We start from the raw sequence: 13611 nt of genomic DNA, 5'->3' as shown, positions 1-13611 counted from the left end.
GAGCTCGCCGGACGACAAGGACTGCGCCTGTCATTTTCACTTTCGCAGCATCCAGTCGGACTCAGCGAACATACTTGTTGATGTAGGTATTCCACTACGAGTACCTTGAGTGTACGGAAGCGTGACGCTGAGAGATCGTGACTTGTACGAAATGAATACCATGGAACGGTTCGCGACGGATCCTAAGGCATGCGGAGAAAAAAATCGGGGCGAACGGAAAAACTACCACGGTGTAGGATGGGTCGAGGCGCATTAGGAATCGACTCAGAATCCGCAAACCCAAGCTCCGGTACAATGCCTGCAGAGACTCCGAGTCCCAACATAGAATTCGTGTTGAAATACATAAATGAAGCGATGGAGAGCTGAGAGATGAATGGTTGATGCCGCAGACGAAAACAGAATCACGTAAACTACGCGTGAACACAAATACAGGCAAACAAGATGGCACTGGGGAGGGAAGAGGAAAGGAAAATTTCGTGTCGTCATCGAATGATCTCGGAGAGTTTTGACAGGCGAGTTTGTTCGTTGGAAAGATCCTTTCTGAATGTTTGAATGCAATTGAGATTCGAGGCGCGTTTGATCGAATAATCAATGTATGCGTGGTGGATAGTTCACGGTTGGTTGGTTGATTGATTGATTGACCGATTAATGGATCGATCGATCGAATGGTTGATTTATTATACACAAATAGTATATATGCATACATATATATTACGATGTTGATGAACAGTGTACTGATGAATGCGAGAGCGAGTGCTGACCAAGTGCTAAGCAAAATCAATCGGAACTTAATCCCGCATCCACTGTTGAATGCTTGACCACTTAGTGGTCGACGATTGGAGAATAAAATCTCAAAGCGGGATCACAAACTGCCACCTCACGATCAAAAACAATACCGAAGCTCCGAGCTCCCGGGAATATTCCGACATTTGACGCCAAGGGTACTGAGCAGATGCATGTGGACAACTATCCTCGAGCCTTCAAAATACTATTTCTCCTTTCGGAGGATCAGTCTCAATCAACAGCGGACTAAAGGCTGCTCCCGCTTTATCCTCGGAGTTTCGGAATCCTTTGTAGATAGATAGGTGCTAGATGCTCTGCTCGTAAGGCTACCTTGTTATCCAATACTGATTACCACGGTGATGATACTGTAAATATATTTATTACTAGAAACCATAACAAATTATCCGCATTGAGCATCGCTGCCCCAAAAGCGAATCGTTCGTCGTTTGTATCTGATCTGACTTGACCGACTGGAACTCAACCTGGGAGAGATTGGACGCCCTAAGAGCATAGACTGTTTTGTTTCTGTCCCACGAGGGGAGGGATTATGCGAAGGAAGGACTCCACACAGAGGAGGCGGGAGGAACTTTGAATGTATTTGTTACAATGGACGCATGAGCCGGGCATAATAAATAGCAACAGTCACATATCTACCTGCAAAGAGCTCGTTTTCGAAGCCATAGGAATTGAAACATCATTCGAATGGAATTCCGTCACGGAGATTCATGGCCGCCGTCTTCCTGCTCCATTCGATCTGAGTCGATTGGACGGTCGATAGTGTCGAGAAGAAGGGGTCTACCTCTTCTCGCCTGGGAATCGACCGACTCATCCTCGTCGGGACTTCGCGGTATGCTCCGAATTCTATTTTGCAATATATCTCGTCAGCGGGATCGATGAATCTCGGCACCGCGTGTGAACCTCTTTGGCGGGCATCGATTTGCAGCCAGATTCCAAGGTTGACGAATGAATGCTGGTGCCCTTTCCAGACCAGGTTCGCCTGATCATTACCCGATAGCGAGTCGCAGGCTCCGACTCGGAGTATCGTGATCGGATTCATGAGCATGGCAACAACACTGACTGAGTCATGCGGCCTGTCCAAAATTAGATCCCACGAGTTGCATCGATCCGCTTGTCACGGCTTGCTGGAAGTGCACGTGAATTTTCGACAATCTCAAATGACGCATATCGCAATCGAAAAATCCTCCCCTCGAAATCCATCGTCGGAAAGAATCAGGCGCCTCTCAGAGAATTCGTACGTACTAGTTCTCGGTCTCGTCGTGGATTTCATAATTCGAATCGACCGTGGAACCCAACGCAACTCGTCGACCTAGCCCGCCGTCATCATCCCCGAGGTTCCAACCCTCGGAGTGTGTGCGAGGTTCAAGGATATGAATCCGGATCGAGCACGGGAAGATGTCATGCTACCCATCACTGGCCGCGTCCGTGACCTAGACACTGTCCTACAGGCATGAGAGAAAATGAAACTATCCAGAATCAACAATTCTCCTTGAGTTTCCATGAATTTCTTTACTATAACTACTCAAGGTTTCACAAATCGATATTTTTGGCGCCATGAGCGATGCCGAGCAGAGTTGCGTCCGCTTCCAATAAAGAAAGGTCCTGCTCCGCTCCCAGGAACCGTGAAGCAATTTCCATGTCGAGGAGACGTATCCGCACGAAAGTTCCAGGAACGATGTCTCTGGAAAAAATGAAATCGTATTCGCTCGCTGATATCAATGAGATCCGCCAGCAAGAATCAGAGGGAGGGAACGGCGCCCATGTGGTTGTATTTATCCCATTGCAGGTTCCTGCATCGGAGAGTCTGTCGGTGGAACTCACATTGCGCTTCTTGCGGGCCGTTTGCATATAGCGGGGAACTTCCCACCGAAATCGACATATATATCGTTTTCAAAGACGTTGTAGACTTTGCCGACTAAGATCTTCTTCTCCGGGTTTCCGAGCTTGACGAACTTCGAGTTCCGCAGCAGAGTTGCGAACGGTGGCTCCTTCTCCTTCTTAGGTTCACTATTGATTTCTCTGAATGATTCCAGCTTCTTGAAAGCTTCGCCGAAACTGGCGATCTTTCCGGCCTCCGTTTCCTCGGCATCTTCTGCAACGCAAACGAGCGGAATATTCAGACAATTCTGTCGTGAACGGACATTAGTTTAGGGGAAGGCTGATCGGTACAAGCCTTGATCGGTCCGGGGAGACCGTCGCTTCTTCGCGCAGCTCACCGACGATATCCGAATGGTCTCATACCTGATGGCGTCCGGGAGCAAGACCTCGAATTAGCAACTGTGCGCAGCACCGGCGAGAGTCGACATCTAATCATGTCTCGGCTCGTCGGATACAACAGAGAACTTCACAATATCCTCCCAATGTTTCCGTGGATTCGATTTGGTAGCAGCTATCGCCGCAACACCACTCTGAAAGCATGAGCAGAGCAGACGACGGCGACTCGATGTAAACAAGAATTCGAGGAGCTGTGATCGCGGTCCGCAGGCTGCGCGAGAGATCGGTTCGAGATTAAGCATCGGACCTCCTCAGGAGCCTCATTGCCACGGTAGTTTTGACCTCTTTTCCGTTCCCCCTCTTCGTCCCAACCCGGGCATATCCAACCGTGGCAGCCTTGGCGCATCCCAATGTATCAGGCAGAATTTTCTTAACTTTCTGATTGAGCTCACTGTAGACAGCCCACCCTGCTCCGGCGAAATCCTGCGTTTGACAGATCAGCATGAATCCCGCTGATCTCGAGCTCACGTGGGGAGTCTTTCGGAGCTCCACCCGAGTTACGGGGTTTTTCTGGGTCTCCGGGAATGTCCTTATGTTGACTTTGTGATACGACACATTTTCAAGTATCTCCCGGATAGTTCCTAAGCCTCCAAGCCGTAGCCAGGAACCTGGCAAGCCGTCGTGGTTCTAGTTCCCCGTCCGGAAGATTCTGTCCAATAAGACTGATTGACTCATACTCGACGGCATTCATGCAGATGTCGTGCGGCAAGATTAGATGCAAGATCGGTCCCTCGATACTGAATTCTGATCTCTCGTCGCTCCACGAGGAATCTCAGAAGCTTTTGAGTTGCGGTGCGGATTACCTACATTTGGACGTCATGGACGGCCACTTCGTGCCGAATCTCACCTTCGGTCATCCCGTCGTCAAATGTCTCCGCTCGAGAATACCGAAGGTATTTCATTATATCGGGTTTCTTCCCCAGTATTTGAGGTATCCTCCTCGATAGGACTGAGATGGTTTATTCTCTTGCAAATTAATCCCAATACATCCTCCAAACGATTCCCCAGGCTTTCTTTGACATGCATATGATGGTCGCCCGTCCGGAGCAATGGGTGGAACCCATGGCCGACGCCGGAGCGGATCAGTACACTTTTCATTTGGAGGCAACGGATGATGCAAGCACTCTCATCAGGAAAATCAAGGAAGCAGGAATGAAGGTCTGATATCCTGAAGTAGCCTATGCTCGTCGGAGTGTTTTGATTTTGTCTAATGGACACGGTCTGGGAGATATGTCTACATCGGCTTGACGAGAGATGCCGTTGATGACTTTCAGGCTGGTGTAGGAATAAAACCCGGGACGCCTGTCGAGCTCCTCTCGGCCGTCTTGCCGGAAGTAGACATGGCGCTCATTATGACTGTCGAGCCCGGTTTCGGTGGTCAGAGTTTCATGGGCGACATGATGCCGAAGGTGAGACTATTACGGCTTCTGCTTCGAATTTCACAACATGCAAGAGCTTGCTCGATACATTGGAATGCACCGAAGCCGGCACGGGTAGATCTCTAGGTGGAAATGCGAGGAGAAATGGAGATGGATCAAGAAATGGAAAGCTACAAAGTCCTCTAATTTTTGTCCCGATTTCCTCGAACTCAAGGTTGAATACATCCGGAGGAATTTCCCCCAACTCGATATCGAGGTCGACGGCGGCGTCGGGTTAGCCACAATCGAGGCTTGCGCTAAAGCCGGAGCCAACATGATCGTATCTGGCACTGCTATCACCAAGAGTCACCAGCCGAAGGAAGTCATCGATCAACTCAGATCCACCGTTGTGAAATACTTGTGATATGATCAATTCCCTTCCTAGACCGAACGTTTTATGAGAGTGCACTTGGCATCGACCGCTCGATTGGGACAAGCGCCGAGCCGGTGCAATAAATTCGGATGGACGAGGCTATTTTTCGAACGAAAACCGAAACGTTTATTCGCGGATACTTTGCAGAGGGGATCACAAAAGCTGTACAGGACTCTTCAGAAACTTCATGATACTTACAATTATACATCGGCGCTTCTCAATCGTTGAAAGCGTTACAGGAATCTATCAGCGTCGCATAGTGTTCACTGCGGAGCCCGGTGGAGTGCTCGGCATGGACGGGGGCAAGATGGGTTGGAGCGCGCTCTGAGGGACGTTCATGTGAATCGGTTTGATGACGGCGCTCGAAACTCGTCGCTCGTGTGGGAACTTTGGTCTCTCCATGTGCTTCGGCAGAGGGGTCGCTGGGATGAGATTAGTCACCGGAGGACCGTACTTGTGGTTGTTCGGGTTCTGATCTATTTCGGCAACGGTGCTCGGTCGGCGTGACGTTCCAGGAGCACTGGGAGGTTGTAGGAACAGATTCCTCCGCGATAGCTCGGTGGAGAACTTCGGAGTTAAGGGACAGGGCGTAGGTTCCCGGTGCGAGCGATCTTCCGGCATTGCCAACGCCGGCAGATCTTTCGCGGAACTCACGAGCACTCCCGCCGACCGCATCGCTCGGTGTCTCGGGTCCCGGTGAGTGATTTCATCGAGGAACAGCCAAAACCCTGTCGGGTTCAAAGCTGTCCTCAAAGTCAGCCATAGACCTTGGGAGCCGTAGAGGACGCTGAACATGATCCATCCCTCCTTGATCTGCATGTCTACCGCCATGAAAACGGACGTCCAGGTCGCGAAACACAGAATCAGGAAGCCGGCTAGGGTGTAAAAATGGCTTCGGTTCGTATATGTCACGCCTTCCACGCCTTGACTGCGTCCGTGAACGTGAATACGCACGGGTGTCCTAGCTCGGCAGAGAACTCTTTTCAGGCAGAACATAATCCCCACGAGGTCAGCGATCCCAACGAGGATCAAAGGAATGAAGAAAAAGAGTACGAATCCGACTCCTGTTGATATGAAACACAGGGGCTTCCCAACCCGGGCTCCTATGCCGAACTCGGCGCCCCATTTATCGCTCCACGAGGACAACACCGCGAAGAGCAGCGATAAACCCCACGAGAACATTCCGAATTTCTTGGTTCCCGGACCCTGACCCCGACGTTTTCTCGGCAGCTTGTTGAAAAGAGCCCGGTACGCGTCGAGAATCCCAGCAGACGCCCAAAAGAACATGGATAAGTGGAAGAAGATCATCGCGAGACCCGTCGTGTAGCAATCGCTAGAGAACGGTCGCTTGTGGAGAGCGCAAGCGAATGAAATGTTTGCGCCCAACGAAGCAACGGCGAGCATCTGGATGTTCTTGCCCCATTGACTGCTCCGCAACTCGTGGACGACGACATGCAGAACGAAGACGCAGAAAACGCCGCATATGCTCAGATACAAGAGAATATTGAAGATGTACAATTCGCGGCTCTCCAGCTGGAACGACAACCATTCAGGCTCGCAGTAATAAATGTAGTCCGCTGTCCCGTTTTCATCCTTCGTCATGAAGTAGTCGCTCGGCTTCAGGACCTTGCCGGTGTGGTTCAATTTGATTTCTTTGTGGCGTAAATCGGTGACCCAATCATATGGAATTTTCTGGGTCACGCATTGATACGTGAGATTCTCGTTGCTGTATGGATCCGGGAGCGTGTCGAGGATATTCAGGCACTGCCGCTCTTCCTCCACCCAGACGTACTGTTCGGGACATCCTATGTAAACGCAGACGTGTAGAAGATCATCGTAGAGCTCGTTCTGAGCGCATTTGTCGGCGTGCAGTCCATTTCGGTCATTGAACCAGGGCCACAGGTCGACACTTATAATCTTAGGCAGGGCGGTCCGGGTGACCATGAACACATTCCAGTTCTGGGTATTGCTGTACGCTCCGCAGCGGATGTTCCACAGTTTGACACCGTCGCACAGCGCGCAGTGATAATTCTTGTAGTTCCGTGCGGTGATTTTATCGTGTACGTACGAAGTGTACGAGGTGCATTTGTGCGCTAGATCCTGGTCTTCTTTCGAGAAGAACGTCTTCTGACACACAGTAATCGACTCGATGCACTTCCTGGAAAATCGAAAGGAACTCATTCCCGAATCTCAATCGATTGCGATTAAGGGATGGTGCTGCGCCAGAGCGTGAAAAGGAGCGGGGCGGCTGGGAACGAATGAGAATCGATCCGAGATCAGAAGCGTGCATTCGTCTGCCGAGTCCAAACCTGAGAACGTTGGTTTTAATGAAGTCGATGTCTCGAAACTCCGGGATATCGAGGATGCAATCATGTTGGAATTTTCCGTTGTGAAGGATGAACTCCTCGGTGTTCACGTTGTAAGTGAGGTTCCCCTTAGCGACCAGCTCTTCCACATACTCTGCGTCGAAACGGACGATATGCTCGCCCGGTTTCAAACGGTCTTCAAAGCCAGTTTGATTGTAGAGTCCTGGATTGGGGGAAGACATGGGGGATGATCGGGAGATGATCTAAGAAAACCCTGTCGGTATCATGTAGGATCTGCACCTCGACCTCTTGGTGGGATCGAAGGTGCCGCCTCACCTTCGTTCGTGCATACGAGCCGCGATCGGCGCCAAGGTCTTATCAAGTCAGTTTTACGATTGCAGATCGCACAGAAGACATTCCAGAACATGAGTCCGGATTTCTGTTCCAGGAGCGGGAGCTGATTCAAATACGTCACGGTCATATTCAGTTTTTCGGGATCTTCCTCGCATCGATGACGTACCTGAATGGGAACACGAAACAGTTCTTCATCGTGAGGTCTACAATTTCAGGAGCGATCACGTACCTACATCGTAGATCGTATACAGGGAAAATCGTAGGAGCGAGATCCGTAGATTTCTCAGTTACCCTGTCGTTCGGCCACGAGTTCGGGCACGCTCTAATGACATAGAATCCACCTCTCTCGTAGCAGGTCCATTTCCTATCGACAGGATGTATACTGCGGTTGTCGATGCAGCAATCATCGTATTCTCCACAAGCGTAATCACATTTACATCTCTCCCTTGAAATGGAGAAAGGACGCGTTCGGTATCCGGTTCTTTTGCTGAGCCAAGATCGATGATTTCTTGAATCCATGACCTATTTAGGCTCCCACTCACCTGTGGATCTCCGGTATACTTGTTGAACAAAGATCCTGATCGCCGTCGAGGATACAGACCTTGGCCCTCAGCCTCTCGTCGCGCAAGGGGAGACTGCTGTGCAGAATCGCGACGTCTACGAAGGGTGCAGCAGAGCGGTTGCTTTCGCCCAGATCGCCGTTACCGCGGCCCGCAAATGCAGCGGCCTCGCCTGCCCAATGAGAAACCGATGGGCGTATTGGCCCGTAGTGTGGGGGGCGAGAGCCTTCTTCTGGACTCCATTCCGCTCCCAGTCGATCTGCACACCTTGTCGAAGATTTTCCCAAAAACTCATTCCAGGGAGACGCTAACACCAACACCCGCACGACAAAGGCTAACATATTTCCACTCGTCTCATTCCGGGAGCGTCAAACTCGCTCAAACGTCGATGAAAACCGGAGAACTGTCCAAAACACCTCTTATTGGCAGCTATTCCAAGCAACCAAGTAATGAAATCGGTTGCGTGTGTGACTCACGAATCTCGGTCTTTGTGGTATTCTCGGCACCAGGGAGATCTTCGAGGGCGAGGACACAGAGAAGAGACCGCCGACCAGGGCCTGCCCGCTCACCGAGAGTCTCGCACACATTCATACGAGCTCTTCCGGAGAATCAAGCGCTAGCGACGGCATCGGAGGATCAGTGTATGTATTGTGTTTCGTTGTAGGGTGATCTACGCGAGCTTCGCGATCGCCTTGCGATCCCGTGGTCTGGCTCGAATCATTTCCTCGGGTTTTCGGCCGATGGCCTCGCGGATCGCCGCCGCAGAGGAAAATGAAGGCCTCCTCCTCCACGAGACGAAAATCAGCTCCATGCTTAGCGCTGCGAACTTTCATTGTGGCAGCTCTCCGTCCGGAGGAGCAGTTTTTTTCCAGCCATCGACATCGGCCATGGAACCGTGGGTTCTCGGATGGAGAAGCGAGAGACTTCCCGGAACTTCCAGACGATAATCAGAGGAACATTCTCGGGACCTCCTCCCCTCCGATGAGAAGCCAGGAGAGGATCGCAAATCTCCCGTCGAGTTGACGGAAGATTTGGAACAAGTTCGAAAAAAAATCCTCATAGAGCATGCCTTCCCTCGTCGTCCCCGACGAGCGGAACTCCCGAGGAAGCCCACAAGATCTCGGAGACGAGGGAGCCGATCAATTGACCGCGCGATGCTCAAAGACTGTGGCGATCCTATCATGATTGCAATCGAGTGCCTAGATCGAATTTATTTCTAGAAAAATTATTCCAACATTCAAGCTGTCTTTCTCCCCATGGCTCTTTTTTCCTCCTCGAGCTCTGCTCTCGCTTCTTTGAGCAGGGCCTCCACGTTCTTCTCATTCCTAGCGTGCTCTTCCGCCTCCCAAACCGCCAGCTGATCCAAGTGAATTTGGTATCGCATCGAGGCAAAATCTTCACCGTAGCTATCGAGCACCCTGACGGTAGCAGCGCCCGCGAGCAGACTCAGGAAGCCTCCTGAAACACCATGATTTCCGTGAGCTTCGTTTTGATAGACTCCGCGATCGGACTTTCACTCTGCGATCATTGCGGATCGTGGCGCATGAACATTCTGATCTTCCATTAGAGGGTTTGACCCACCGAGAGCTCCTCCGACAACAACACCGCCTAAACCGACTTTCGACTGCCACAGAGACCCGGTGACGACTCCCGCCGCAGCGTATTCCCTCATGGACAGGCGGTTATTGTACATGGCGAACGTAGTAGTGACCAGGCAGTACAATCCGGTGAAGAAGCCTAAACGAGCTCCCGCTCTCAAGCCTTGTTTCGAACAAGTTCTCATCTGTCAACGATGAGTTTGAGTGAATTCGATGATTGATTCCCATCATTTTCCACGCAGACATCGCTTTTGAATGAACGAACCTGGTGCCGACTCAGCGCGCGGTTGAAATAGAACTGGGAGAGGAATTTCGTTTCCATGTTGAGGCGCATGAACTCGTCCTTCGCTGGGACCCAAGCACCGATTGCGCCAGCCATGAATCCCATTATGGCGCTCAGTTGCGTGGCAGAAGCTAGTCGTACCCGAAAGCACAGTAAGAAACGAGATACGAGAACGCTCCCCAGTGTGTAGACCCCAAAAATATTACCAGAGTACTACTCCATCGGTGGTCACGGCGGGATGCTCCGTACTTACACACGATCCTCATCTCCGGAGAGATATCTCTGTTTTTGAAAGAGTACATTTCACGTACTCGATCCCAACCTGTTTCCGTCTCGGGTCTATTCCGGAAGGCCTCTATGGCAGCCTGTCTGTCGAGCTCCGTGGGGAAACTCTTGTCCCGACTTCCCCTTAATGGTCCGAGTTCAGACATATTTGCTCGTTCGATGCGTGCTTCGAGGGTTTGGAAAATATACCGCCAGAATCCGAGATATCAGTTGTTGATCATCAATCCATATCCGAGCCAAGCGAGGAATCCGAACACGAACGCCACGGGAACCGTCAGGGGTAACAATAACGCGTAGTAGAGGAGATCTTCATTCATTGGTTGATCAGTCGCCTGAAAGAATCGGAAGGCTCTTGGTCCTCATCTTCGTCATTTACGCCGGTCTCGATCCGTCCTCCCACATTCATAGTGATCAATCTGAGATATTATATTTTCGCGTCCGGAATCCCCTTAGTCGACTTAAACTCGGAACCGTGATGAATGAAATTACGCGGGGTAACGTCGTGATTTTTTTATTGAACAGAATACTTGGCGTCCTCGCAGATTTTTTTCATTTTCCTTTGGAATGTCAGACATGAATTCCCCGAAGGGCTCTGAACTAGGGGGTGCCGCTCTCATTCAGAGTTTCCTCAGAACTCTGTACCGGTACTGGATCCCGTTCTCCTCCTGTATGTCACGCGGAAAGGCAGGATCGATACTGTCTTCTTCTTGGAATTGCCGCTCATCGATCTCGAGGAAGGTGTCGCATTCGAAATCCGTGTTGATGTCTGTGAGGTAAACTGTGCTCAAATCAGGGTGTTTCAAGGCATCCTGGTAGAGTTGAGCCCCGCCGATGACCATCACTCGCTCGACGTTTTCTTTTCGGGAGACTTCGAGTGCTTCTTCCAGCGAGCGGACTACGAAAACCCCGTTCGCCTGGTCTGAGGGTTGAAGAGTCGCGCTGACAATTATGTTCACTCTGTTCGGCAGAGGCCGTCGTTTGTCCGGGATGCTCTCCCAGGTTTTACGTCCCATCACGACCGAATTGAGTTTACCGGCTTCCTTCGTTTCGGTTGTAACTCGGGCGAAATGTTTCATTTCATTGGGGAGTTTACGACCCCAGGGAAGATCGCCCCGGAAGCCGATACCCCTCGACGCTTTACAGGCGGCCACTACAGCACACAACGGAATCATCTGAAATTAGAGCGGTTCGAAGGTCGATGTTCGGCGGTTGCGGATCCGTTCGGAAAAACCTTTCTCATCGATCGGCGTCGACGGCGATTTCTCTCGCGCGGAACATTGCGGACTCTCTGAACTTGTCGCAGAGTTACCGGACTCGAATGTGACCGACAAAAAAATAGCACTTGCGGAAAATCGCGAGGTGGTGGAGATCTCCGATTTCCACTCGGGAAACGAGCGTCAAAGGTCTGAGCGGTGCGGCGCTCCAGTTTCCAGACGCGGGAGGGCGTTTCCGAATCATCCCGGGGGTCCTCTGAATACCGACTTGCGAGGAGCGACACGGCGCGCGGAGCACGTTTCGAAACGAAGAAATTATACCACTTCGAGAGCTGAATGCGAGACTTCACTGATCGAGCGAACTGGTAGCTCGGTGAACACGATCTTTTTGGATTTCCAAACGATGATCGAGCCCTCGAAATAGCTTCCGACCGGTGCCGGTATTCCGAAACAGTCCATCATCAGCTATCCCGCGCGGAAAAAGCCCGGGAGCCGGAATCCTTTCCCGAGAAATTCAAGAGTTGAGTAGGAACTTACATCGAATGAGACTCCGGATAGGTAGTCGTACAAGGTTGAGGAAAGACAATTCTTGACTGCTGGGTTCGACTTATGCAGAAAGTCGATGAAGTTCCACGAAACCGGGTTCGATCATCAAGAACTACAGGGATCGGGTGAGCACGGTCACACGTCTCTCCTCCGAACCACACCGCTCTCCCCAACAACAGACATGGCCGCTGTTTCGGAGGGCCTTCCCACTGTGAATCGTACCACATCGACACCTGCCGTGGGCTAGTGCCTTGATTCTGACGATCAAGAGTGCTCCAGTCTCGGCGCGGCATGATTAGGAGATAGGATATAGAAGAGAAAACCTCGCGAGCTCACACGAAAGCGGACCATGAGTCATGATAGGCTCGGCCTCGGACTACTCAGCGAGTGATTCCAAATCGCATGGCGCGAACATTTGAGTATCGTGCAACTATCTCAATGGCCGGAATAGTCCTGGAACTGAAACGCTCAACAGGATGCTCGGAGTAACTTTTCGACCCGACCCTCGACCTCGACCCGACCCAAGCTGCATAATTGTTCGTGCCATTCTCTCCATCCGCACTGCCCTCTCGCTTGCGTAAGCGACGAGCGAGAATGTCGTTGACGTCAGGGGACGCGCAAACGAGAATCTCCTTAGACATGAATCAGCTCCTTGGTCTTTCCTGTTTGCTTCGAATCCCGAGAAAATCGTAGCTTAGTGCCGAATCAGAACGAAGCAGATTACCACGTTAGCTGCACAGATTCGCAATCTTGGCATCGGGAACTCAGCCGTGGTTTCGACAGTCATTGGGGAAGACTCTTTATGGTTTCGTCGCTGAACTGAGCTTGTTTCTCCTTATGCCAGGATAGGAGAACTTCTCAATGAAATTTTCGAAGAGAAGCAGAGGATCACTCTGGTTGTTCGTCGCTCGAGCTCCAGGTCAGGGACCTCGTTGTTGGAGCCTCTCTCTGGGAGCGGCCCCTTATTGAGTGAAGTCGATCAGCGGGTAGATGATTTTCGCCCGCTTCTCCTGGAGCTTGCGAAGGGAACGTAGACGATGAAGCGGCAGCGAGAAATCTATTCAGGACGAGCGCATTGATTGTCGATCTTGAAGAACCTCTCCGTAGAACAGTGAACGGAGTGGTCGGTTCTCCGAAGAAAAGACCGAATAGCCTCCAATGAAGAACACAGGAGACCTCAGACTGTTTCTCGATTCACGATTGGAGGCGCCGGCGTCTTCGGAAGGAGGACACCTAGCCGGAGCAGAAACCATCGGAGCTAGCGAAGATGTGCGAGGGCTCTAGTAGTAACGCCGGCAACCCGGAAGATGTTCCCATGTTACATGTTCCTCGATAGCAATTACGGAGGTCCTCCGCGAGGCTGCTCCATGCACCCCTCGGCTTGTTCAGCTGAGCATGCCATAACTGAGGTTTTCCCATGCTCCTTCATGGGTATGCGAAACGTTGATACAGCCAGCGGCATGGCGCTCGACAGTGGATGTGGCTCTCGAGACCAGATTTCTCCCTTCCTTCACCTTAAAATCGCAGAAGATGCTCGACAGCGGCCAACTGCTTCATCCGCCTCTCTTCCGGGGGGGTAGGAAATCTTCCGTGAAACAC

At 51.3% G+C, this 13611-nt stretch overlaps 5 protein-coding genes across 6 annotated transcripts; 1 reads left to right on the top strand and 4 right to left on the bottom strand.

The window, feature by feature from the left end:
• Positions 1 to 2293: 2293 nt before the first annotated feature.
• Positions 2294 to 3219, bottom strand: mRpS28 (mitochondrial ribosomal protein S28). The gene is made up of 3 exons (XM_003747191.1): positions 3043 to 3219; positions 2623 to 2893; positions 2294 to 2482 (listed from the first exon to the last, which is right to left on the bottom strand). The coding sequence occupies exons 1-3, from the start codon at positions 3113 to 3115 to the stop codon at positions 2332 to 2334; spliced, it is 495 nt and encodes a 164-aa protein (XP_003747239.1). The 5' UTR covers positions 3116 to 3219; the 3' UTR covers positions 2294 to 2331.
• A 33-nt stretch (positions 3220 to 3252) lies between these two features.
• On the top strand, positions 3253 to 4988 carry Rpe (ribulose-phosphate 3-epimerase). 2 transcript variants are annotated; one of them, XM_003747190.2, is made up of 5 exons: positions 3253 to 3346; positions 3771 to 3968; positions 4084 to 4233; positions 4350 to 4484; positions 4669 to 4988. In XM_003747190.2, the coding sequence occupies exons 2-5, from the start codon at positions 3771 to 3773 to the stop codon at positions 4855 to 4857; spliced, it is 672 nt and encodes a 223-aa protein (XP_003747238.1). In that variant the 5' UTR covers positions 3253 to 3346; the 3' UTR covers positions 4858 to 4988. The 2 variants fall into 2 exon arrangements, with proteins under 2 accessions (XP_003747238.1, XP_018496477.1); XM_018640961.1 differs by having other exon boundaries at positions 3270 to 3968; positions 4669 to 4983.
• LOC100903907 (uncharacterized) lies at positions 4976 to 8381 on the bottom strand. The gene is made up of 6 exons (XM_003747208.2): positions 8354 to 8381; positions 8069 to 8258; positions 7818 to 7971; positions 7509 to 7692; positions 7176 to 7395; positions 4976 to 7024 (listed from the first exon to the last, which is right to left on the bottom strand). Exons 1-6 carry the CDS (start codon positions 8379 to 8381, stop codon positions 5113 to 5115), a joined length of 2688 nt encoding a protein of 895 aa, XP_003747256.1. The 3' UTR covers positions 4976 to 5112.
• Positions 8382 to 9286: 905 nt separating this feature from the next.
• 140up (RPII140-upstream gene protein) lies at positions 9287 to 12114 on the bottom strand. Its single transcript, XM_018640963.1, has 5 exons — positions 12004 to 12114; positions 10221 to 10584; positions 9950 to 10098; positions 9668 to 9869; positions 9287 to 9544 (listed from the first exon to the last, which is right to left on the bottom strand). Exons 2-5 carry the CDS (start codon positions 10396 to 10398, stop codon positions 9324 to 9326), a joined length of 750 nt encoding a protein of 249 aa, XP_018496479.1. The 5' UTR covers positions 10399 to 10584; positions 12004 to 12114; the 3' UTR covers positions 9287 to 9323.
• Positions 10870 to 11925, bottom strand: Dhfr (dihydrofolate reductase). The gene is made up of 2 exons (XM_029112549.1): positions 11788 to 11925; positions 10870 to 11424 (listed from the first exon to the last, which is right to left on the bottom strand). The coding sequence occupies exons 1-2, from the start codon at positions 11923 to 11925 to the stop codon at positions 10870 to 10872; spliced, it is 693 nt and encodes a 230-aa protein (XP_028968382.1).
• Positions 12115 to 13611: the final 1497 nt, after the last annotated feature.

This window comes from Galendromus occidentalis, unplaced genomic scaffold, assembly GCF_000255335.2.
Source record: "Galendromus occidentalis unplaced genomic scaffold, Mocc_1.1 scf7180000077514, whole genome shotgun sequence".
NCBI classification, from domain to species: Eukaryota; Metazoa; Arthropoda; class Arachnida; order Mesostigmata; family Phytoseiidae; genus Galendromus; species Galendromus occidentalis.
This window is presented reverse-complemented; position numbering and strand designations above follow the sequence as displayed.